General features: G+C 43.8%; 3 protein-coding genes across 9 annotated transcripts in view; 2 read left to right on the top strand and 1 right to left on the bottom strand.

The window, feature by feature from the left end:
- The first annotated feature begins 1,114 nt into the window (after window positions 1–1,114).
- On the top strand, window positions 1,115–8,134 carry LOC112266725 (complement C1q tumor necrosis factor-related protein 5). Of its 4 annotated transcripts, none has more exons than XM_024444455.2 (4): window positions 1,115–1,298; window positions 3,420–4,358; window positions 6,572–6,813; window positions 6,935–8,134. In XM_024444455.2, the coding sequence occupies exons 2-4, from the start codon at window positions 4,315–4,317 to the stop codon at window positions 7,468–7,470; spliced, it is 822 nt and encodes a 273-aa protein (XP_024300223.1). In that variant the 5' UTR covers window positions 1,115–1,298; window positions 3,420–4,314; the 3' UTR covers window positions 7,471–8,134. The 4 variants fall into 4 exon arrangements, with proteins under 4 accessions (XP_024300223.1, XP_024300224.1, XP_024300226.1 ...); XM_024444456.2 differs by having other exon boundaries at window positions 1,116–1,298; window positions 6,575–6,813; XM_024444458.2 differs by lacking the exon at window positions 3,420–4,358 and having other exon boundaries at window positions 1,117–1,298; window positions 6,575–6,813.
- Window positions 8,135–11,240: 3,106 nt separating this feature from the next.
- LOC112267351 (cell surface glycoprotein MUC18) overlaps window positions 11,241–25,731 on the top strand; it is a 99,355-nt gene continuing 84,864 nt past the window's right edge. For all 4 annotated transcript variants that reach the window (XM_042297089.1, XM_042297091.1, XM_042297088.1 and 1 more), the window contains exon 1: window positions 11,241–11,302. In XM_042297089.1, coding sequence (XP_042153023.1) covers window positions 11,270–11,302 — 33 coding nt within the window. In that variant the 5' untranslated portion in view covers window positions 11,241–11,269. The remainder of the gene's footprint in view (window positions 11,303–25,731) is intronic.
- LOC112266724 (E3 ubiquitin-protein ligase RNF26) lies at window positions 20,039–23,887 on the bottom strand. Its single transcript, XM_024444453.2, has one exon. The coding sequence runs from the start codon at window positions 23,282–23,284 to the stop codon at window positions 21,929–21,931; it is 1,356 nt and encodes a 451-aa protein (XP_024300221.1). The 5' UTR covers window positions 23,285–23,887; the 3' UTR covers window positions 20,039–21,928.

Below are 25,731 nucleotides of genomic sequence, written 5' to 3'. Positions count from 1 at the left end.
AACGCAAGGCTTGTGAAGTCCTCTGTGAAACAGTTCAATTGCCTCGAGTGAAAAGGGAAAAGTCTAGGTCTGGGATTTTAAAGAGCAATTGCCAACCTCTTCTTGTCCCATAAAACAGTGAAGTAGTGTACAGACCAAACCAAACCCATGTGTAGAAACATGGAGGTTCCCACCGACATGTGACCAAGCCTCACAGCAGTCCCATCAACGTAGTCTGTACCTGTAAGCGGTGTCATCAGTGACGTACTACTAACTCAAGGTGGTGTCTTTGTAAATGCTGTAGCAGACTTTAGGGACACATACATGCTGTTTTGCGTGGAGAGACAGCGATCAAAGTGAGTGATAGTTCAGTAAAATAAGTCACGTCCTCTTTAAGAGGGGCTGCAAATGGTTAAGTGAAATGTGGGATGTTTTCACATTCCTCAATCAGCTCAAAACTGACACGAGGAGAGGATTCCAGCCAAAGTCTCTTTTGCTACAATTTCTGAAGAAAATCGGAGGAAAGAACAACATTGCTTCACTCTAAGACAACATCATTTCAAGTATCTCCCTGTATCTTTACGCTCATGAAACCGACCAAATATCTCCGCGTTAAAGCTAATAAAGAAGAATTCTCTGATCCTAAGGCCTTACTGCTTTTTGAGGAGTTCACAATATGACGCTTAGGCTGTAACAGCAGTTAACTGCATTGCTCGAGTTTTCCAGGACTGTGCCTCAGTGTTTCGTGGCTACATATCCCTGACCAGTGACCACAACAGTCTGATCTCTCCCACTGTTTATGTTGGGGAAAGAAATTCCTCCAGTGTTGAATCTTAAAATCTGATGTAATCTGCCAACCTTTGTTATCCTCGCTGCACCTACTTTTCACCCACTCACTCTCGTTCCTCATTTCTCAACCTCACCCTTACTCTTGTTTGATCCTGATCTTTTTTATTGAAGACTTATTTTCCCCTTTATTATTTGCGCTGGCGAGACTTCAAATATTTCCCTCGTACTCGAACGGTCTTTTCCTCTCTCTCTCTCTCTCTCTCTCTCTCTCTCTCTCTCTGTCTCTCTCTCTGTCTCTCTCTCTGTCTCTCTCTCTGTCTCTCTCTCTGTCTCTCTCTCTGTCTCTCTCTCTCTCTCTCTCTCTCTCTCTCGCTCTCCTTCCTTTCTAATTTGCTTTTATTACCGTTTCCTTTCAAGTCAGAGTTCTCCTTTTTTTCCCCCAGACTCTTTGGCTAAAGCATAACTTTGACTGTTTTCACTTCAGCACAAGGCAAAGACTGCAGCTCCTGAGGACTTTTGGACGTTAACTGGTAAACTTTATTTTCACATAATTCCTGATTGAAAATAGTTTTATATATTCACTGTCTGCTGTGAGTAGGTGTGGTTCCACATTATCTACAATAAGGAAAAATATCTATTTTCCATTGATAATCTTTTGCTGCTACTCAAACAGTCAGTAAAGGAATGGAGGCATTTATGTTTCACAGGCAACTCATTTTGTTTTGCAAATGCATTGATGAATTCCTGTGTAATTGGAATATACAGTGGGGAGAACAAGTATTTGATACACTGATGATTTTGCAGGTTTTCCTACTTACAAAGCATGTAGAGGTCTGTAATTTTTATCATAGGTACACTTCAACTGTGAGAGACGGAATCTAAAACAAAAATCCAGAAAATCACATTGTATGATTTTTAAGTAATTAATTTGCATTTTATTGCGTGACACAAGTATTTGATCACCTACCAATCAGTAATAATTCCGTCTCTCATAGATCTGTTAGTTTTTCTTTAAGAAGCCCTCCTGTTCTCCACCCATTACCTGTATTAACTGCACCTGTTTGAACTCGTTAACTGTATAAAAGACACCTGTCCACAGACTCACTCAAACAGACTCCAACCTCTCCACAATGGCCAAGACCAGAGAGCTGTGTAAGGACATCAGGGATACAATTATAGACCTGCACAAGGCTGGGATGGGCAACAGGACAATAGGCAAGCAGCTTGGTGAGAAGGCAACAACTGTTGGCGCAATTATTAGAAAATGGAAGAAGTTCAAGATGACGGTCAATCACCCTCGGTCTGGGGCTCCATGCAAGATCTCACCTCGTGGGGCATCAATGATCATCAGGAAGGTGAGGGATCAGCCAAGAACTACATGACAGGACAGAGCTGGGACCACAGTCTCAAAGAAAACCGTTAGTAGCACACTACGCCGTCATTAATTAAAATCCTGCAGTGCACGCAAGGTCCCCCTGCTCAAGCCAGCGCATGTCCAGGCCCGTCTGAAGTTTGCCAATGACCATCTGGATTGTCCAGAGGAGGAATGGGAGAAGGTCATGTGGTCTGATGAGACAAAAATAGAGCTTTTTGGTCTAAACTCCACTCGCCATGTTTGGAGGAAGAAGAAGGATGAGTACAACCCCAAGAACACCATCCCAACCGTGAAGCATAGAGGTGGAAACATCATTCTTTGGGGATGCTTTTATGCAAAGGAGACAGGACGACTGCACCGTATTGAGGGGAGGATGGATGGGGCCATGTATCATGAGATCTTGTCCAACAACCTACTTCCCTCAGTAAGAGCATTGAAGATGGGTCGTGGCTGGATCTTCCAGCATGACAACGACCCGAAACACACAGCCAGGGCAACTAAGGAGTGGCTCCGCAAGAAGCATCTCAAGGTCCTGGAGTGGCCTAGCCAGTCTCCAGACCTGAACCCAATAGAAAATCTATGGAGGGAGCTGAAAGTCCGTATTGCCCAGCGACAGCCTCGAAACCTGAAGGATCTGGAGAAGGTCTGTATGGAGGAGTGGGCCAAAATCCCTGCTGCAGTGTGTGCAAGAACTACAGGAAACGTATTATCTCTGTAATTGCAAACAAAGGTTTCAGTACCAAATATTAAGTTCTGCTTTTCTGATGTATCAAATACTTATTTCATGCAATAAAATGCAAATGAATGACTTAAAAATCATACAATGTGATTTTCTGGATTTTTGTTTTAGATTCCGGCTCTCACAGTTGAAGTGTACCTATGATAAAACATTACAGACCTCTACATGCTTTGTAAGTAGGAAAACCTGTAAAATCGGCAGTGTATCAAATACTTGTTCTCCCCACTGTACAGGTTTTAATGAAGTAACATATAGTATCCTATTCAAATAGTATACATTTTTTCTAACCGGTCGTAGAGCTGCTGTTATCCTCATCAGAAACGTGCTATACTGTGATTCTTTGTGATACTGCCAACATCCCCTCTGTTATTGGATGATTAGTAGCTCAGAAAGTTGCAACAATACATACTGAGGTATTATTGTATTTTGCATATTGTATTCCCACAAAAAAAAGGGACTTTGTGGTCAATATAGGGATACAGTGGTCTGCAGCTTCTCAGATTCCAGTGTTTATCCTGTCTGTCTGTTCTTCCTCAGAATGCTGACACGTCTTTCAGCTAGTTTCTCCACAGGCCAGACCTCTGTGCTTGGAACAGGTCTTTAAATGCTGTCATAAAGAATACAGCAGCTGTGGCTGAAATATACCACTGACTCACGACGGCTGCACTGAGCTGAAAATAACCTGGAAGACAGGATTTCATATTATCTGGCCTTAAAGTAATACTTGCTTGTAGTGAGCACACTACAGGCTGGAAGTCCTTACTCAGAGATAGTTTTATTAGATGTCTAAAATGGACGTTTGAATATGGGCATATTCTGTGGTAGTAATTTTACATTTTCAACGTGAGCATTCTTTTGTGTGATCAAGTTGCACAGTTCTCTGCTACATGGTTCACTCTTGCTATCAGGAAATGGATTGTGAAGTGCTCTGGAGACATGCCCTGCCGTTCCCCGTGTCTGTTTTCTCAGGCCTTGTGAGACCCGTCCTGTGATCCAGTCCCATGGTAGCCAACAGTGTCCGTCTGTAGACATGCTGTCAGTTGCTCACATCTGGCTCCTCTCTTTCCCAGCACTGCTAAAGGAGGGGGCGGAGACACTCTGTCCCTCACTTCAAAACCCTCAGGCTTACTCACACACAGACGACACAGACAGACACAGACACGATCCCGAACTCACACCAAAGGAAAGCAGGGATTAACACTGAGCTTTTGTTTTGAACAGTGTAAATAATGATTGCTTCCATTCTGGCACTGCTGCTCTCGTTAACATTTAATGTGAAACAGCTGTTTTAAAAAGAAGTCTACTGACGCCAACAGATATTTAACAGCATCACATTTCAGTAATTCAGTAGTGCGTGAATACATTTTCCTATTGTTTTTCCATACTGGTCCCCCGTGGGAATCGAACCCACAACCCTGGCGTTGCAAGCACCATGCTCTACCAACTACCAACTGAGCCACACGGGACTTATATAGGGTATGGTCTAATCTTATTGCCCTTATAGCCTTTTAAAAGTATGATGCCTGTCGGCCATGCAGTGCATTCGGAAGAAATTCAGACCCCTTCACTTTTTTCAACATTTTGTTCCGTTACAGACTTTCTCTAAAATTAATTAAATAAAAATAAATCCTCAATCTACACACAATACCCCGTAATGACAAAGTGAAACATATGTTTGAATTATTTGCTAATAATAAAAAAATATATTATTTACCTTATTTACATAAGTATTTAGACCCTTTGCAATGAGACTTGAAATTGAGAAATTGTTGTGAATTCAATTGATTGCACATGATTTGGAAAGGCACACACCAGGTCTATATAAAGTCCCACAGTTGACAGTACAAGTCAGAGCAAAAACCAAGCCAATGAAGTTGAAGGAATTGTCCGTAGAGCTCCGAGACAGCATTGTGTCGAGGGACAGATCTGGGGAAGGGTACCAAAAAATGTCTGCTTCATTGAAGGTCCCCAAGAACACAGTGGCCTCCATCATTCTTAAATGGAAGAAGTTTGGAACCACCAAGACTTCCTAGAGCTAGCCGCCCGAGCGAGCAATCGATGAGCAATCAAGGGAAAAAGGCCTTGGTCAGGGAGGTGACCAAGAACCTGATGGTCACTCTGACAGAGTTCCAGAGTTCCTCTGTGGAGATGGGAGAACCTGCCAGAAGAACAACCATCTCTGTAGCACTCCACCAATCAGGCCTTTATGGAAGAGTGGCCAGACGGAAGCTATTCATTAAACTGCACGACAGCCCGCTTGGAGTGTGCCAAAAGGCATCTAAAGACTCTCAGACCATGAGAAACAAGATTGTCTGGTCTGATGAAATCAAGCTTGAACTCTTTGGCCTGAATGCCAAGCCTCACATCTGGAGGAAACCTGGCACCATCCCTACAGTGACGCATCATGCTGTGGGGATGTTTTTCAGTGGCAGGGACTGGGAGACTAGTCAGGATAGAAGAAAAGGTGAACAGAGGAAACTATAGAGAGATACTTGATGAAAACATGCTCCAGAGCGCTCATGAGCTCAGACTGGGGTGAAGGTTCACTCTAAGCACACAATGACCCTAAGCACACAGCCAAAACAACACAAGAGTGGTTCTGGACAAGTCTCTGAATGTCCTTGAGTGGCTCAGCCAGAGCTCTGACTTGAACCTGATCTCTGGAGAGACCTGAGAATAGCTGTGCAGCGATACTCCCCATCCAACCTGACAATGCTTGAGAGGATCTGCAGAGAAGAATGTAAGAAACTCCCCAAATACAGATGTGCCAAGCTTGTAGCGTCACACAAGAAGACTTGAGGCTGTAATCGCTGCCAAAGGTGCTTCAACAAAGTACTGAGTAAAGGGTCTGTATACCAATGCTAATGTGATATTTCAGTTTATTTTTAATAATGTTGACCAGATTTCTAAAAACCTGTTTTTGCATTATGGGATATTGTGTGTAGACTGATACAAAAAAAACCCAGATTTAATCCATTTTAAAATACGGATGGAATGTAACAGAATGTGGAAAGTCAAGGGGTCTGAATACTTTCCGAATGCACTGTAGGTACTGTGTATGCTCTTGTTAACTGTACCGGGGGCCTTTACTCTCAAAGGTTTGTGGCCGTGGTATGAGGCGTCTTATGTTATTTTTAGATGGTTATTCCAGTTCCGTCACTCCCACTCTCCAGTTGCATGATTTCCTCTGGTCATCTGACCCCTCCTCTTAGCTGTGTCCAGTTGAGTGAGAGTCCAAGACCTTTCCCTACACATGTGACCAATGGGAAAGGAGTTGAACGTCTGTATTCACACTACACAAGTCAGTGTAGTCAATAATGTATGTCAATAAGAAAAGCTGATTCAGTCTTTAATATATGACAGCCGTTACACTACACTACAGGTTATTTTTCTGCTATCATTTCATGTCATAATTCTTTGAAGGATATTTCCATTGATTTCAGCACATAGCATTTATGGGTTCAATAGTTTGTGTAATTAGGTTTCCTTGTGATTATGTAACCCTTGCACTGTTGTGCATCTCATAACATCTGCAGAACAAATCAATGAACACCATAGCTATTTATAATCTCACAGATGAAACACTGAGGATCCCCTGGAGAAGTCAGTTCTGGAGAATAGAATATCAAGCAGAAAATATATTTTTCATTCCTTCATGTTGACAGAGAATGTTTCTCTCCTCTACATAGTAGCATTGAAATGACATCACTCCAGGTGTGGCCCCTCCTCCTCCTCCTCCCTGTTCTACTGGTCAACCTCTCCAGCCAACTAGACGACAACAAGATCCCGCCCAGTCTGTGTACGGGACAACCAGGTATCCCAGGTACTCCTGGGGTGCACGGTAGTGCTGGCCAACCAGGAAGAGATGGGAGGGATGGGCGTGATTCTGTCCCTGGGGAGAAGGGAGAGAAGGGAGGCAGGGGAGAGACAGGTACAGTGCACCATACTTTCTACTATATAGATCCATGAGTCTTCCCCTGGTTCAATTGGTTCAATTGTTATTGTATGAACAGTAGTAACAGCATTGTGTTTTTACCCTCTTCTCCCTAAAGGCGAGTCAGGCTTTAGAGGCCTCACTGGAGATCAGGGGAACCCTGGAGATAAAGGAGACAGGGGGCAGTCGGGGGAGTGTGCCGTTGCTCCCAAATCAGCCTTCAGCGCCAAGTTGTCCGAGGGCCGCACCATGCCCGTGGCGGCGGAAGACGCTGTGCGCTTTGACAAGGTAACGCTAAACGAGCAGGGCGACTTCAACGCGGAAACAGGACGCTTCACCTGCAAAGTGCCCGGCGTCTACTACTTTGCGGTCCACGCCACCGTCTACCGGGCCAGCCTGCAGTTTGACCTGATGAAGAACGGTCTCACAATGGCGTCCTACTTCCAGTTCTATGGGAACTGGCCCAAGCCAGCATCTTTGTCCGGAGGCTCGCTGCTGCACCTCATCCCGGGCGACCAGGTGTGGGTGCAGATGGCATTGGGAGAGTACAGTGGTTTCTACTCCAGCTCTAAGACTGACAGCACTTTCACTGGCTTCCTGGTGTACTCGGACTGGAAAAACTCTGCTGTCTTCGCCAAGGGCGAAGTGGTATAGACATTGCGGGGACCAAGTCTGGTGTTGTGGCTGGGGGGGATCCTCCCCCAGAAAATATTTGAAAACGTTAAACTAATTTACTGTCCTTCTACATGATTCATGGCCTCTCTAGAAGGTTATTAGAAAACTCTGGTTATTGCATAAACACATTAAGCAAGGTTACAGAAATAGCAGTTGGCTATGGCACATACCATACTGATGAGTTGTGATGATGAATCAGGTGAACTGTAGTGCTTTCAGTTGTGCTTCAGGTTAGCCATTTGACTGCTGCTGTGCAATGGTGAATCGTTTTTACAGACTTTCTGACGGTGGCCCTACATGTAATCATTGTTTTTTTGCCTTTACAAACAAGGATGGCCTATGGGGTTTAAATGAGACATGTTGGCTCCTGCAGTTGGCAGGAATTGTGAAAATAAGAAGGTTATATGTTCCGTTGTGGTGGAGGTGTAACGAGGATTCAATAAGGCATCAAACATGTTTGTGAGCTATTTAGGGCTTCCAACCGTGACATCACTGACTTGATGTCATGAAACTTAGCCAGTACTTTGTGCAAAAAAATGAATTGAAAAGAATTCAAACTGAAGCCCTAAAATACTTTTCACAATCTTTTCATTTATGTCTGTGCAACCTTCACTTATGTCACAAATAAAAATGTTAACTTTCATGACTGGCTTTAATACCTAATACTCTGACCAGGTAAGTACATTTATGACAACACAAAAAAACAAGGACCAACAACTGAGATGACATCAGTTACTAGGTGCTCAACAAGGACAATATGCCTGGTTCCACGTTAGATATAGCTAGATTAATTATTTAATGACAAGCTGACAGCAATATTCTTTTCTCTTTCTAAGATTTATTTTTTACTATCCAAGAAGACCCCCCAAAAGTGAAAAGAGTATCAAGCGTGTAGTATTTTCCACTGGGGCCCTTGTTGAATTCAGTCTAATGACATCACCAAACATGGGCTCCTCTCTTAAAGCAGAACTCACAGTAGGCAGAACTAGTGCCACAGCCACCCCACCAGCAAAGTTTAAGGCAAGGAGATGTCGCGCAGAATGCTGGGGGGGGGGATGTGCTCTTCTATCGTGTGTGCAATGATGTCCGAGGGGGAAAAACAGTGTGCTTTTGATTTCAGTAACTTCTTTGTTGTTGTTATATTGTAAATGGAGGAGGCTGTTTCACCATTGGGGATCTAAACTTCAAAGTACATTGACAGACTCTTGACCATTGCACTGACAAAACCAGCGGAGTGCTTCTCTGACTGTTAAACATTCTCACTTTGAGACAAGGAACTCACATTCTCCCCTTCGCCTCAAACTCTTGAACAAAATGATTTTCCCAAAATACACTTTAATGGTTTTTGCCCTGAAGAGATGAGAGTTAATCAATCTTCCCCTCACTAGTCACATCCCTCTTTTCTATTCGTTCAGGCCCTGTAAATTTCTCCCCCTCTCTCCCTGACGGAAAGACTGCCAAACAGGGATGAAGGAGACAGTGATGTCATTCATTGACATAGCAAGCATGGGTCTTTTTGATTTGATTTGATTTTGATTTGATGGGTCTAGAGGAGGGAAGTCAGAGAACATGATGAGCAAAGGAACAGACTTTGAAACTCTTTGCCTGAGTTTCCTCCCTGTCTTAAGAGCATTTCAAATACAAAGATACTGTATCACAACACATTCAGATCTTGTGTCTTAAACTTTATGAAGCTAAATCTAATGCCTGCCTGGGATTAATGATAGAGAGTGGTAAGAGTAACACATTACTAAAAGGGTGAGAAAAAAAGATATATGGTGAGAAGGAGAGCCACTTTGGCCACAAGATGGCAGAGTTGTATCACCACAACACACCAGTGCCTCGTTCAAACCGATTTTTGCCCATTCCTTGGTCGCTGGAGGGAACATCTGTTACCAAGTGCCTCAAATATAAGAATTCACATGTAATTTGTGAGCCAATTTATCTTGGTAGAATATAATAACAGATAACAGCTGTACAAACAGTCTTTATGGGTTAAAGTGCCCTGCTGGTTATCACAACAGTAGCTAAACATTTAAATGAATAAAACAGATATCAACTTATGGTCCACTTCCATTTCCCTCATCCTGCCCAGCTCCAGCCCATAAACTCTCCTCTCATTAAATGTTTATTCAACGTGTCCTCTCCTTGTTTCTGGTTCTACTTTTAATCCATCACAAAGTGAAGATTTCTACTGGAGTTTGGAGCAGTCCATGGCCCTACTGTGTCGGCGTGGGCATTGAGAGAGCTTTTTCAGTCGTTCCCATTGGCTCAGGAACTATGGAATGTGTGTACTGCATAACGGTAAGATAAACTGAAGCAGAGAGAGGCCTACACTCACACTTCCTTTTAGAGCTAGGCCCTGGGCCAAGTGCGTACGCCTGTCTCCAGTGTGAATAAGATGACCTCTTAGGACAGGTCATGTCCATTGGTGCTGCACTCAGAAACGGGAATGAGTAGGGAACTATTTCTATTTTCTCTCGGATATGTTTAGACCATAAAATTTTGTGCACCCCCTTTATGTTCTCTACCACTTAGTCTGTCACTGAACCCTGGACATTGTATGTCATCGCCAAATAGCACCATCCCATTGATGCGAACTACGATTTGTTTGCCATTCTGACCGACAAAAATCCTGTTCTCAGATATGCCTTTGCTGATATCTATGCACATCCCTCTGTCAAGGAACAGTAGAATGTGTATGTTTCCTTTGGTGACGTGACGGTGTCTTCTTAGTGATTGTCACTGGAGTCAAATACCTAACCTCAAAGACTTGGCCCAACGTCAGCGGCACTGAACACTGGTCCAATGTGGCCTTTACAATCCTCAAAACATATTTGATCACTCCACAGGATCTCTCGTAATGTGTTCATCTTTGATGATTTTTTTTTTAACAGAATTGACAGTATAGCACTTCTACTGGTATGTACTGTTAAAGGAGTAGTAGAACTGGTTTGGCAGGTCAAACTACATGGCCTCATCACTAAAGAACATAGACTTCACTGTCCCTCACATTAAGGTCATTAATGCTCTCGGGGACAACGTACAAGTGTACGAAGGCGGGTTCTGAAATAAGACACAGTCCTGTTTCCTCAATGAGATTGAAAAACACAGAAATTATGCTACTAGCGTTTCATTATTTTAGGCTTATGAATAAGGAAAACAGGTCAATTCAAAACTGCAATATCTCTGTTGAATGTCCATCTTCAGGTGTCTGCTTAGCTAAACCATAAGGGCAGGATTCAATCCGATCGGGTATTGTCGACAATGTGCCTTTTAAAGGTAACGTTCCCGTGTTCGTGAAGACCGGCCTAAGACATGTTTGGACACACATGAAGACAGCTTGGCCAAAACGTTATTACATTTCTGCCTATGAGCTCTTAGACTGTGCGGCTCTCTTTTTGTTTCTCACGTTTGGACACATTGTCATCGTATTTTGTTGTTGATACTGAGTTCACTGAGGCGGTAGAGCCAGGACTCTTAAGCCAGGACTATATGTATTCAGTCCTGATAGCCGGGGAAGAGTGAGGTTGGAACACCTGCTCAGTGCCCAGGAAGTTGACTGCTGTGGCTGAATAAAGGTCTGTCCCTGATAGATGAGGAACAATCCTCAGAACTGGAAATAATGAATCTCTAAAGAATGTAAAGTAGTTTATCAGTAATGTATTTTAGATCACAAACACAACTTTCGGTGTGGTTGCACTAGTCTAACAAATCCGTCCTTGTGTGCAGGTACGTACTGTGGATATTTGAAAGCAGCTGTCAGTACTCACCAACCATGAACGAGGTTGATGTCTGGATGGAGTCAAAGGTAACTTCCCCTCGTCCCTCTTCCTTCTTCCCTTCTCTAGGGTCAACTTTCCATTTGAGTAGGCATGTTGGAGAACACAATGCATGTTTGGTTGCGATGTGGAGGTGTACATTATTGGTGTTATCTTCAACCACTTTGAACAGTAGTTGTAGCCCCTCACAGAAAGACAGAGGGAAGGTGTGTGATGTGTGAGTGTACAGTTAGTTCAGTGTTAATATCCAGAGTATGACAACTGCTCGCAGTCATACGATAGTGTCAAACGAGAAGAGAGATTTCCATCTTGACCAGGTTACATGTACCATATGAGATTGTGAGATTGTAGGTGTGGGTCCCACAAACAAACATCCAAATTGTCTTAAGGGTCTTGATATACAGTATAGTGAACAAAAATACAGTATAGTGAACAAAAATAGAAATGTAACATGTATTTTTCATGAGCTGAAATAAAAGATCCCAGAACTTTTCCATTCACACAAATGTATAATTTTGTTTTTACACACACAAATTTGTTTACATCCCTGTTTATGAGAATTTCTCATTTTCCAAGATAAGCCTGACACGTGTGGAATATCAAGAAGCTAATTAAACAGACTGATCATTACACAGGTGCACCTTGTGCTGAGGACCACTCTAAAAGGCCACTCTAAAATGTGCAGTTTTGTCACACAACACAATGCCACAGATGTCTCAAGTTGAGGGAGCCTGCAATTTGCATGCTGACTGCAGGAATGTCCACCAGAGCTGTTGCCAGAGAATTTAATGAATTGAACAGACCACATGTAACCAAGCCAGCTGATAACACTGCAAAAACTGTCAGATGCTCATCGTCCTCACCAGGGTCTTGATTTAACTGCAGTTCGGCTTTGTAACCAAATTTATTGGGCAAATGCTCACCTTCGATTGCCACGCTCTTCACTGAATAATCCCAGTTTCAACTGTGCCAACTCTTTGTTAAGGGTTTCAGTGACTTCAATAGTTGTTGATGCTGACTCGTAAACTCAGCAAAAAAAGAAACATCCCTTTTTCAGGTCCATTTCTTTCAAAGATAATTTGTTAAACTCAAATAACACAGATCTTCATTGTAAAGGGTTTAAACACTGTTTCCCATGCTGGTTCAATGAACCATAAACAATTAATGAACATGCACATGTGGAACGGTCGTTAAGACACTAACAGCTTACAGACGGTAGGCAATTAAGGTCACAGTTATGAAAACTTAGGACACTATAAAGAGGCCTTTCTACTGACTCTGAAAAACACCAAAAGAAAGATACCCAGGGTCCCTGCTAATCTGCGTGAATGTGCCTTAGGCATGCTGCAAGAAGGCATGAGGACTGCAGATGTGCCCAGGGCAATAAATTGCCTAAGACAGCGCTTCAGGGAGACAGGATGGACAGCTGATCCTCCTCGCAGTGGCAGACCACGTGTACCAACACCTGCACAGGATCTGTACATCCAAACATCACACCTGCGGGACAGGTACAGGATGGCAACAACTGCCCGAGTTACACCAGGAACGCACAATCCCTCCATCAGTGCTCAGACTGTCCTCAATAGGCTGAGAGAGGCTGGACTGAGGGCTTGTAGGCCTGTTGTAAGGCAGGTCCTTTCCAGACATCACCGGCAACAACGTTGCCTATGTGCACAAACACACTGTCGCTGGACCAGACAGGACTGGCAAAAAGTGCTCTTCACTGAAGAGTCTCGGTTTTGTCTCACCAGGTGTGATGGTTGGATTTCCGTTTATCATTGAAGGAATGAGCGTTACACCGAGGCCTGGAGCGGGATCAATTTGGAGGTGGAAGGGTCCGTCATGGTCTGGGGCGGTGTGTCACAGCATCATCGGACTGAGCTTGTTGTCATTGCAGGCAATCGCAACGCTGTGCATTACAGGGAAAACATCCCCTTCCCTCATGTGGTACCCTTCCTGCAGGCTCATCCTGACATGACCCTCCAGCATGACAATGCAACCAGCCATACTGCTCGTTCTGTTGCGTGATTTCCTGCAAGACAGGAATATCAGTGTTCTGCCATGGCCATCGGAGAGCCCGGATCTCAATCCCATTGAGCATGTCTGGGACCTGTTGGACCTGTTGGATTGGAGGGTGAGGGCTAGGGGCATTCCCCCCAGAAATGTCCGGGAACTTGTAGGTGATTGGTGGAAGAGTGGGGTAACATCTCATAGCAAGAACTGGCAAATCTGGTGCAGTCCATGAGGAGGAGATGCACTGCAGTACTTAATGCAGCTGGTGGCCACACCAGATACGGACTGTTACTTTTGATTTTGACCCCCCTCCCCAATTTGTTCAGGAACACATTATTCCATTTCTGTTAGTCACATGTCTGTGGAAACGTTTTCAGTTTATCTCAGTTGTTGAATCTTGTTATGTTCATACAAATATTTACACATTTTAAGTTTGCAGAAAATAAACGCAGTTGACAGTGAGAGGACGTTTCTTTTTTTGCTGAGTTTATATGCCCCAGTTATTTAATGGCCTGCATACTCACCAGACATGTCACCCATTGAGCTTGTTCGGGATGCTCTGGATTGACATGTACGACTGCTCGTTCCAGTTCCCGCCAATATCCAGCAACTTTGCACAGCCATTGAGGAGGAGTGGGACAACATTCCACAGGCCACAATTAACAGCCTGATCAACTCTATGCGAAGGCGATGTGTGGCGCTGCATGAGGCAAATGGTGGTCACAGCAGATACTGACTGGTTTTCTGATCCACACGCCTACCTTAAAAAAAAAAGAGCTATCTTTGACCAACAGATGCATATCTATATTCCCAGTCAAGTGACATCCATAGATTAAGGCTTAGTGAATGTATTTCTGAGTGATTGAGTGATTTCCTTATATGAACTGTAACTTTGAAATTGTTGCATGTTGCGTTTATATTTTTGTTCAGTGTAGTTTCGGAATTCCAACTGGAACCGGATAAGGCTTGTAATTATTATGTGGCTTGCTTCTAAAACATCTATCAGTATATTGCTTCAGAGTTGTCTGTGAGGAGTGATGTTCCGCCATAGAATCTACTTGCATGCCTTTTTCTACTGCTCAGAGACCTGCCAATAGACCTGCAACAACGAGAGCTTCACATCAACACGGTAAGAGTGCTCTGGAGAGCAGACAATACTGTATGTACAGGTAACTACCAAAATAAAGGAAACACCAACACAGAGTGTCTTAATAGGGCGTTGGGCCGCCACGAGCCGCTTCAATGCGCCTTGGCATAGATTCTACACGTGTCTGGAACTCTATTGGAGGGATGCGACACCATTCTTCGACAAGAAGTTCCATAATTTGGTGTTCTGTTGATGGTGGTGGAAATACTGTCTCAGGCACCGCTCCGGAATCTCCTACTAAGTGTTCAATAGGGTTGGGGTCTGACGACCGGGGCATATGGTTTACATCCTCTTCATGCTCATCAAACCATTCAGTGACCACTCGTGCCTTGTGAATGGGGGCATTGTCATCCTGGAGGAGACCACTCTCATCAGGATATAAATTATTCACAATACAGTGTAGGTTGAAGGTGATCACTCAGAATGGCTGTGTGTATTTATTGGGGTTTCCCTTGCCCTCTGCTTGAGTGGACCTATTCCATGCCAGGAAAATGTGTTTGCTGATATACAAGAGCTTGATTAGACTTATGCTTCCTACCTCGGGCCCCTCAAGCCCCAAGGAACAGGAGACCCAGATCCTATCTCAAAGTCATGGTATAGTATTAATAAATACCCAACTCTGAATTTCTTAGCATCTAAACAGAAAAAGAATATTACAGAAAATAGCTTTGTAATCGTATTTGAGAAGGCCTATACTGTATATCATGCAAAGGCACTAAAACTGCCATGTAGGCCTAATCTAGTTGAGAGAAAATATGCTCTCCTCTACATACAACGACATAAACATTGAATGGAGACTGATGAGAGATAATGCTTAATGTGTTATTGGATGGGATTCCTAGGGGTGTTCACTTCACCCATCGCCAGGGGTATAAGGAACGGGAACAACCCCAAGACGAACCTCGGGGCAGTGGAAAAAGCCACGGTAAACCCTCTTGTCTGCGGCTGTCAAGGCTCAATGCAACACAGTACACTTCAAAGTAACTTGCTGGTTCCGTCATCAAAACACTTATCCAAGATGGGGTCACTCGTGATCGTAAAGAAATGGATCCAACGGAATCTCTCCACAGCGGCCATTTGCGTTGACTGCAGTTTATATAGGTCAGATGTCATAATGCGGATCATGTCATCAAACTGTACGCTATAGTGGATGACGCAATGGAAACAGTCAGAAAACTATACCGGGATAGCACTGTTTTCCTTTGTTATTGTCTCAAGTAGATCCTGCTCGCGCACAGACGTCAGTTTAACGTCTAGTTTTGATTAACATTTGGTTGACTTGTGTTGACAAGTGAAAAAGAACGTGAAAAAATTAACAGTTTTCCGTGTTGATTCAATGTCTTCGCATAGAGTTTTTGGTTGAAATGACGTGGAAATAACATTGATTCAACCAGTTTTCCCCAGTGGGGCTGGTCAGATTGACCAAAGCTTTTGGATTCTATTGAAATTATCAAGGTCCCTCAAACGTTTTCCATAGGGTTTAATGGTGGAATGTTGAATTACACCAGTATCCTATGCATTGTTTGGTCAGCTGCAATAGAATTGTCAGGAGTAGAGTCGGATCACACATTCGAATACTGTTGACACAACAAAGGCCACTCCACATGTCAAGCCAATGCTAGTTAAGTGTTATCCTACTTGAACCATTATGAGACTACTTGCGCTCTGTGGCATTGTGAACTTGTTGTCCCTTAACTACCCAGTTGTTTCCCCCACATGCAAGCTAGCCCCTAAATCAGGCATTATTACTAGGTGTGTCAGAGGAAAGCCCAAAAGATTGTCAAAGACGCCAGTCACCCAAGTCATAGACTGTTCTCTCTGCTACTGCATGGCAAGCGGTACCGGAGTGCCAAGTCTGGGACCAAAAGGCTCCTTAACCACTTCTACCCCCAAGCCATACGACTGCGGAATAATTAATCAAATGGCCACCCGGACTATTTACATTGACCCCCCACCCCCATTTGTTTTTACGCTGTTGCTAACTTGCTGTTTATTATCCATGCATAGTCACCTTGCCCCTACCTACATGTACATATTACCTCAACTAACCTGTACCCCCGCACATTGTTTGATAAATAAAGTTTGAATTGATTCTACATAGGAGCCCTTACAACATTGTGCTCTGTGAAAATGAAACATGTAATGCAAATAGGTAGGGGAGTGGATCAGAAAACCAGTCAGTATCTGGTGTGACCACCATTTGCCTCATGCAGCATGACACATCTCCTTCGAATAGAGTTGATCAGGCTGTTAATTATGGCCTGTGGAATGTTGCCACACTCCTCTTCAATGGCTGTTACGAAGTTGCTGGATTTTGGTGGGAACTGGAACACGCTGTCGTACACATCGATCCAGAGCATCCAAAACAGGCTCAATGGCTGACACATCTGGTGAGGTTGCAGGCCATGGAAAAACTGTGACAATTTCAGCTTCCAGGAATTGTGTACAGATCCTTGCGACATGGAGCCGTGCATTATCATGCTGAAACACGAGGTGATGGCGGAGGATGAATGGCACGACAATGAGCATCAGGATCTCGTCATGGTATCTCTGTGCATTCAAATTGCCATCAATAAAATGCAGTTGTATTCATTGTCCATAGCTTATGCCTGCCCATACCATAAACCCCAACGCCACCATGGGACACTCTGTTCACAGCGTTCAGCAAATCCCTCGCCCACACAATGCTATACACACAGTCTGCCATCTGCCCGGTGCAGTTAAAACCGGAATTCATTCATGAAGAGCACACTTGTTCAGCGTGCCAGTGGCCATCGAAGGTTAGCTTTTGCCAACTGAAGTCGTTTACGACGCCCAACTGCAATCAGGTCTAGAGCCTGGTGAGGACGACGAGCATATGCAGATGAGCTTCCCTGAGACGGTTTCTGAAAGCTTGTGCAGAAATTATTCCATTGTGCAAACCCACAGTTTCATCAGCTGTTGGGATGGCTGGTCTCAGACAATCCCTCAGGGGAAGAAGTTGGATGTGGAGGACATGGGCTGCGGCGCCAGTTGGAAGTACTGCCAAATTCGCTAAAATGTTGGAGGCGGCTTATGGTAGAGAAATGAACATTCAATTCTCTGGCAACAGCTCTGGCGGACATTCCTGCAGTCAGCATGCCAATTACACACTCCCTCAAAACTTGAAACATATGTGGCATTGTGTTGTGTGACAAAACTGCACATTTTACATTGTTTATATGCTTTTGTATATATAGTGTGGAGTCCCTATTTAGAAGGGACTTTGGGAATTAAGTCCGTGATGTCATAAACCACAAAACTCTAGTGAAGGGAGGAAGTGTTTCCACTTCCTAGAGGAAGTGGTTCACAATGTCCAGCAGAGCCCCCTTTCCTGACCCCCTCCTACACCTATCACCCCCAGCTGCTGTTCTTCAGTTTCCCTCTCCTCACAGATGGGGAAGTCTAGGCAAGGGGAAGGTTACTTTCTCCCATTCAGAGATATTATCACCAGGGTTAGCATAATGGATACATTTATACTGCCTTCAGAAAGTATTCAGACCCCTTCACTTTTTCCACATTTTGTTATGTTACAGCCTTATTCTAAAATGGATTAAATAATTTTCAATCTACAAACAATATCCCATAATGACAGTGCAAAAACAGGTTTCTTTATGCAAATGTATATATATGTATATATGTAAATATTACATTTACATAAGTGTTCAGACCCTTTACTCAGTACTTTGTTGAAGCACCTTTGGCAGAAATTACAGCCTCAAGTCTTTTTGGGTATGAGGCAACAAGCATGGCACACTTGTATTTGGGGAGTTTCTCCCATTCTTCTCTACAGATCCTTTCAAGCTCTGTCAGGTTGGATGGGGAGCGTCGCTGCACAGCTATTTTCAGGTCTCTCCAGAGGTGTTTAATTGGGTTCAAGTCCGTGCTCTGGCTGGGCCACTCAAGGACATTCAGAGACTTTCCCAAAGCCACTCCTGCGTTGTCTTGGCTGTGTGCATAGGGTCATTGTCCTGTTGGAAGGTGAACCTTCACCCCAGTCTGAGGTCCTGAGCACTCTGGAGCAGGTTTCATCAAGGATCTCTCTGTACATCTTTCCCTCAATCCTGACTAGTCTCCCAGTACCTGCTGCTGAAAAACATCTCCACAGCATAATGTTGCCACCACCACGCGTCACCGTAGGGATGGTGCCAGGTTTCCTCCAGACGTGACACTTGGCATTCAGTTCAAAGATTTCAATCTTGGTTTCATCAGACCAGATAATCTTGTTTCTCATGGTCTGAGAGTCTTTAGGTGCCTTTTGGCAAACTCCAAGCAAGCTGTCATGTGCCGTTAAATTAGGAGTGGCTTCCATCTGGAGTGCTGCAGAGATGGGAAAACCTTCCAGAAGGACAACCATCTCCAGAGGAACTCTGGAGCTCTGTCAGAGTGACCATAAGGTTCTTGGTCACCTCCCTGACCAAAGCCCTTCTCCCCCGATTGCTCAGTTTTTCTGGGCGGCCAACTCTAGGAAGAGTCTTGGGGGTAACAAACATTTAATTTAAGAATGATGGAGGGCCACTGTGTTCTACGGGACCTTCAATGCTGCAGACATTTTTTGGTACTCTTCCCCCCTTCGACCTCATGGCTTTGTTTTTGCTCTGACATGTACTGTCAACTGTGGGACATTATATAGACAGGTGTGTGCCTTTCCAAATCATGTCCAATTGACTTTACCACAGGTGGACTCCAATCAAGTTGTAGAAACATCTCAAGGATGATCAATGGAAACAGGATGCCCCTGAGCACAATTTCAAGTCTCATTTCTGGACCCCAGGAAGAGTAGCTGCTGCTTTTGCAACAGCTAATACCGATCCTAATAAAATACCCAATAGTAAAGAGACTGAATACTTATGTAAGTAACTTATGTAACATTTTTTCATATATACATTTGCAAAACTGTCTAAAAACCTGTTTTCGCTTTGTATTGTGTGTAGATTGATGTGGGAAATGTTTTAATAAATCCATTTTAGAATAAGGCTGTAACATAACAAAATGTGCAGGAGTCTGAATACTTTCCAAATGCACTGTATATGAAATCTTCAACATCTCCATTCTACTTGGTTTTCACAAAAATCTAGCAGTTTAGTGAACTTCAGAGTGGTGGATCAATATAGAAATCTTGGCAATGGTGGCATAGCAATGGTAGGAAATATGGGTTTTAACTCAAAATGTATGTTGGAAACACTGTCCTATCGTCACGGAATTAGACACAACACGTTACCAATGTCTAGTGCGTGTAATGCGAAACCCTTATTTGGGGATTCATTGGTCAAGAGGACCGGAATCAATTACACATTCAACATTGGTTTATCAACAAGGAAATAATAGCCTTGATTATGTCGTAGATAATAATAGCCTTGATTATCTCATATTTTGATGAGCAAAATATCCTGTGAAACAGAACTGGCCGTGGTTCTCTTTCTGGTGGATTGTAAATCAGGGCCTAGGTTTGCTAACACAAGCTGGTAAACCCAGTCTGTAACAAAAACACAGTCAATTGACTGCTCTGAACTGGAACGCAAAGTAAACAGTGAAAATACATAAAATAAATGGTTTTCCCACAATAGAAAAAGACAGAAAAACAGTACCAAGATATGTTTGTTTATTGTCTCACAGACATTTGTCATTCGCATTAGTGAGTCTGGCCACATTCATAAACCTTTATAAAACAAAATACATGCTTACAATTAAGTCATTTAGCGGACTCTTATTCAGAGACTTACAGGAACAATAAGGGTTAAGTGCCTTGCTTAAAAGGCACAGACAGATTTTTCACCTAGTCAGCTCGGGATTCGAACCAGCTACCTTTCATGTCCCCCGGATACACAGGTCAGTCTTCCTAGATAAAATAAGCTATGTGAATGGCCACATGTGTGGTCTGTGATAAGAGTCCACTGTATCTGTAGAAAGGAATGTCACGCAATGAATAAAGGCATTTGGGGAAACCTGACAGGAAGAGGTCAACTCAGAATATAACCTAGGATTTACTCTGGACTAAAATATATGCCCATCTTTTTTCATAGATTAGTATCAATACAATGTCACGTCATAGACAATTCATGGGCCCAACTTTTTTTCTCTCCAGATTTTTATCAAGATGTCACATCATAGACAATTGTTGGTTTCATAATTACTATAAAAATAAAGAAAATGGGGCTGTTAAGAAAATGGTAGGCTGCTTGAAAATAGTTGGTTTGGTACTAGATAAAAGGGATAAAGGGCAAAATTATTGAATGAGTGATTACAGAACCTGTTGAAATAACAGAAATGTTAAGAATTCTAATTGGAACAAAGACATTAGAAAATGATTGTAGGCTACACAATGTCAATGAGACTAAAACAACCACAGAAGGACATCAGTGTGGTTCACGTTCGAGGTTGTCTGTCACAATATTGAAGTCACTCCGTCATGTTTGACCCCAAAAAAATCTTACGGGCAGAGCCTATCCAAGATGTATTTATGAAACCTTGGTCCAAAAAAAGGCATATCAAATATGCCTTTTATTGTCACTTAAACGGGCCTAATTCAATAACCATTTGCAGTTTGTGTAACATGGCATTTCACAGAGCTTTGATCAATACTTATTTTGAGCAAAGAGAAAAAAAATAGAAACAAGGAATTATGAAGCCATTACTGACTAGGTGGTCATTTTGAACAGCATGTCAATGTTTGATCACAAGACAAAAACATTACAATAACTATAAAAGGAAAATATACCTTGTGTGGAGCATAAATTAGGTAGCGTTCATATGTCAGCATAGTGGAAAGAACTGGCTACACTACAGTGATCCAAATGATGGCATAATCATTAGAACAAAACAAACCTGTGTAATATGACAAGACATAGATCTGGTAAATAATTTCTCTTGACACTGATATTTTTTTAGACAACCATAGCTTATGAAATTAACCCCCGATCCCACAATAGAAAATAATTTCACTTTTTACAGGTCCCTGAATATGAACTGCTTGGAACAATATTGGCTATTGACAAATTGCATTTGAGAGGTTGTCACCATTTAAATCTAAGCATAGGCTACAAAATGTGTTCTTACAATAACATTTCGTACTGTACTGACGCCTGCGCTTTAAACTTCCATTGAATGCGTTCAAACTGAACCTATGCTGAATAAAGGAAATGAACTGCTACACAGCAAACATTCCTTTAAGTTCACACACCACATACAGTTTGGAATGACCATGAAGTGTTCAGTAATATGAACAAGCAAGTATAAAAATAAATGTAGGCAAGCACTGCCATGGTTGTCTGAACAAAACACAGGCATCATTTAAGACATCAGCCATGGGCGACAAGCAATTCAAGCACAGTGGACTGGACTTGGATAGCAGTGTGCCTGAGCTGCAATGTACTGCTAGTGTAGATGTAGCCTAAAGTCTCTGCACGTTCGAAACCTGAGATTCAACACGTTAACAATGCAGCGCTCTGGGCCACACGCCCCTCCCTCGTTCGGTCCCTCACAGATACACATCCATAGTATTAAGGATCATATGGCGGCAGAGCGGACAGTTCTGCTGGTAGATGGGCTGGCGCAGCAATATGTTGGTACAGTCCCGACACAAACACAGGTGGCGGCAAGGCAGCAGCACCACTGTCTTAGTACTGTCCTGGCAGATTATGCACTTCTTCCTCTCTTCCTGCTCCTGGAGCAGAGTCAGTAGGCTGTCCTTCGGGGGACCCTTGGAGCTGGTGCCCCCCTCCTCTGAGGAGAGCTTATGTTTCTGTATAGGTCTGTATGTGCCGCTAGAGCTGGGGAACGCTAGGTCCCACAGGTCATCCATTAGCTGGCGAGGCCGAGCAGCGCGTTCAGCGCGTGGTGCAGTGTCTCCTGCCCTACCGTCCGGAAGAGCCCTCTGCTCTCTGTCACTGGGTTCAGGTTGCCTGGTGTGGCCCTCACCCCTCACTCTGATGTTCCTGTAGACTGGTGTTATCGTTTGGTATATGAGGCTGGCCTGCCGCTGAAGCCTCTGCCACATGCCCCTCCCCAGCATGCAGAGGCGATGGAGCACCCTCTGTAGGACCTGCAGGGTGGGGAAAGAGTTGAAGTAACCGACAGCGTGGCGGGCTCCAAGACGGGTCAGCTCAGGGTTCATGTAGATTGTGGCGGTGACAACAATGGCAGCCGTGAGAATGAGGCCATAAATGTTCAGGAGGAAGACACTGACGAAAATGTGTCCGAGCAAGCCTAGGAACTCCAGGGCTAGCCTGACGGGAGTCCAGAGTACGACTGAGGTGCCGACCAGGCTGCTGTAGAGGAAGGTGAAGAGTGTGAGGGTGAGCTCCATAGCCTTCTGCAGTGGGTAGGAGACCGCCTCCCACATGCTGACTACAACAGAGTAGACGTTCTGTGTCCCGATGAGCAGCAGGTTGACCACCGTGTTGACCAGGTAGAGCACCAGGCTGACTGCAATGCCACAGCCTTCCCACACCTGCTGCAGCAAGCCAAAGCCACACAGCAGCCCACGGTGGAAGAGATCCCTGACATGCAAGAGAACATGTGAGGACAAGTAGCCCACCATTTTGAAACTCTCCAAAATACCTCCCAAGAGCTGCAGCCAGCGCCCTAACATGTTAACTGTCCCCTGGGCCAGAAGTGATACGCTGTCCATCATGTCAACCATGCAGAACACAGTGAAGTTCCAGCACTTCACCATTGAGTTGGTCAGTATCATGGGTAGCTTATTCACAAAGTTGATACATGCCGCCAGGAGCCGTATCACTGAATGGACTATTAAGAAATTTAGGTCCAGGAGGAAGAATATGAAATCGAAACATTTCCCAATAGTGCAAAAGACAAGGTTCACCAGACCCATGATACAGCTCTTGCTCGAGTTGGTCCACTGTCTTGATCAATTAACTTTGTCTGGCCAGCAAAGGTTACATAGCTAGCTAGATAACGTTAGCTACCTCGTCCTCGGATGCGTTCACTTCTCCTTCGGTTCAATTAGCCAGTTTAGCTAGCTAGCATAACAAAGCTAGCTCTACTAGCTAACATAACTATCTGCCAAACACATTGGTCGGGCACATTCCAGTTGCAATTTGAAATGACCAGCTGTGCAACCGCGTTTGTTTTGGCTAAAGGGCGAACATATGCACACACTAATCAGCGGATGTTTACTTTCAAACTTGAGCTGGCTATAGTAACTAGCTAGCTCTTCGGTTAGCCGATTAGCTAACAAACTGTTCTTCCTAAAGAAATTCCCGTCTTGCGATCACAAAATGTTCCATCTCCTCATGCCCCGTCTTCAATAACGTATATCCTTGTGCAAAATCCACCATAATCCAATGCAAGATAAAGGAAGTTGACGACGAAAAGTCACAAAACAGACACGGGCTGTTACCTGTACGGTGGCCGCCATAATGGTTTCGGTTTGGTCACATGATCTTCTCCTCTAACGAATCACGTCCGGGAAGCGTGTTACTCTGAACTTCTTCTTCTTCTTCTTCTTCTTCTTCTTCTTCTTCTTCTTCTTCTTCTTCTTCTTCTTCTTCTTCTTCTTCTTCTTCTTCTTCTATGAGATTTAACTTACTAGATTGGAGTACAACTCCCTTATACTTTCCTTTAATTAAAAAAAAAAATGGTTTATAATTTTTTTAAATATATTTTTAAATACCTTACCATCTAACACTACACTCACAAAAAAATAACACCACCCTACTCCACTATTTAAATATATTTAGGGCCTCCCGGGTGGCGCAGTGGTCTAAGGCTGTGCCACCAGAGATACTGGATTCGAGCCCAGGCTCTGTCGCAGCTGGCCGCGACCGGGAGGTCCATGGGGCGACGCACAATTGGCCCTGCGTCTTCCGGGTTAGGGAGGGTTTGGCCGGCAGGGATATTCTTGTCTCATCGCACACTAGTGACTCCTGTGGCGGGCCGGGTGCAGTGCACCCTGACCAGGTCGCCAGGTGTACAGTGTTTCCTCCGACACATTGGTGCGGCTGGCTTCTGGGTTGGATGTGCATTGTGTCAAGAAGCAGTGCGGCTAGGTTGGGTTGTGTTTCGGAGGATGCATGGTTCTCGACTTTTGCCTCTCCCGAGTCCGTACGGGAGTTGCAGCGATGAGACAAGACAGTAACTACTACCAATTGGATACCACGAAATTGGGGAGAAAAAAGGGGTAAAATATTTAAAAAACAAACAAACAAAAAATATATATATATTTAGTCCTACCTCATGCCAACAGCCTGAAAGGATGGGACATCACCACTTAACACACCCTGTAACTCTTCTGATGTCAAGTCTCGCACACCATTGCTATAAATGCTAAAAATCAATTCTTACTGAAACATATATCACTTGTTGGTCTATCCCTCTGTACTGGTACAGATCTACTGCTAACACCACTCCTCTCAAGATCCCTCCCTTTTGACCCATCTTCCTCTACTTTCTTCACTGCCTCAGCATATGACAACTTCTGCACTACTCTAACCCTTGAAACCTCAACCTCCCTCTCTCACACGACACATTTCTGATCCCCAGTCCCCTGGGCACCCCTACAATTAACACATACCACCACTTTCCCCAATGCTACACATTCCTTTGTCTCATGCCCTTCTGCACACTTCTCACACCTAGGAACCTCCCTCCTACACACTGCGGCCACATGCCCATAAGCTTGACACCTGTAACAACGTAATGTATTTGACACGAAAGCTTGTACAGGGTAACTTATATATCCTAACATCACTTTGTCGGGCAAAGACTCAACATCAGAACTCAAAAGAACAGACAATGACTCTTCTGTTTCTCCACTCTCACCACCCTGTCTGTGTCGCACCAAACGACAAGCATCACTCACACAGGAATTTTCCCCTTCAGTTGGTCAACTTTTACATTTACTGCTATCCCAGTAACCACTCCTTTCAATGGCGGCCTTTTCTGGAGAGCGAAACAATTCACATTTCTTGCACCCATTCGTTTAACGCCGAGCGCCTTCTTCCTCTGACCAGCAGAAACACAAACAATTATTGCAAGACCCCTTCTGGTTACTCTCACTAATTCCACAGTACCCAATTCTGTTTTCACCCACCCTGAAACCACAAATGGATCAGCCAAAAGGCAAGGGTCCACCTTTTCCATAAACTTCACTCCTACTGTCACAGACTCATCTTTATCCTGACCCTTGGTGCAATCCTCGACATCATCACTTCAACATCATTCACTTCTATTTCTCCTCCTGTCTTCATCTCACTTTGCTTACACTTTCTACCATTCTTCTTTAACAAACCATCTCCCTTTTTTCAGCCATTTCCTCCC

This window comes from Oncorhynchus tshawytscha, linkage group LG14 (genome assembly GCF_018296145.1).
Source record: "Oncorhynchus tshawytscha isolate Ot180627B linkage group LG14, Otsh_v2.0, whole genome shotgun sequence".
Lineage (NCBI taxonomy): Eukaryota > Metazoa > Chordata > Actinopteri > Salmoniformes > Salmonidae > Oncorhynchus > Oncorhynchus tshawytscha.
The sequence above is the reverse complement of the archived record's forward strand: the minus strand, read 5'-3'. Positions and strand labels throughout refer to the sequence as shown.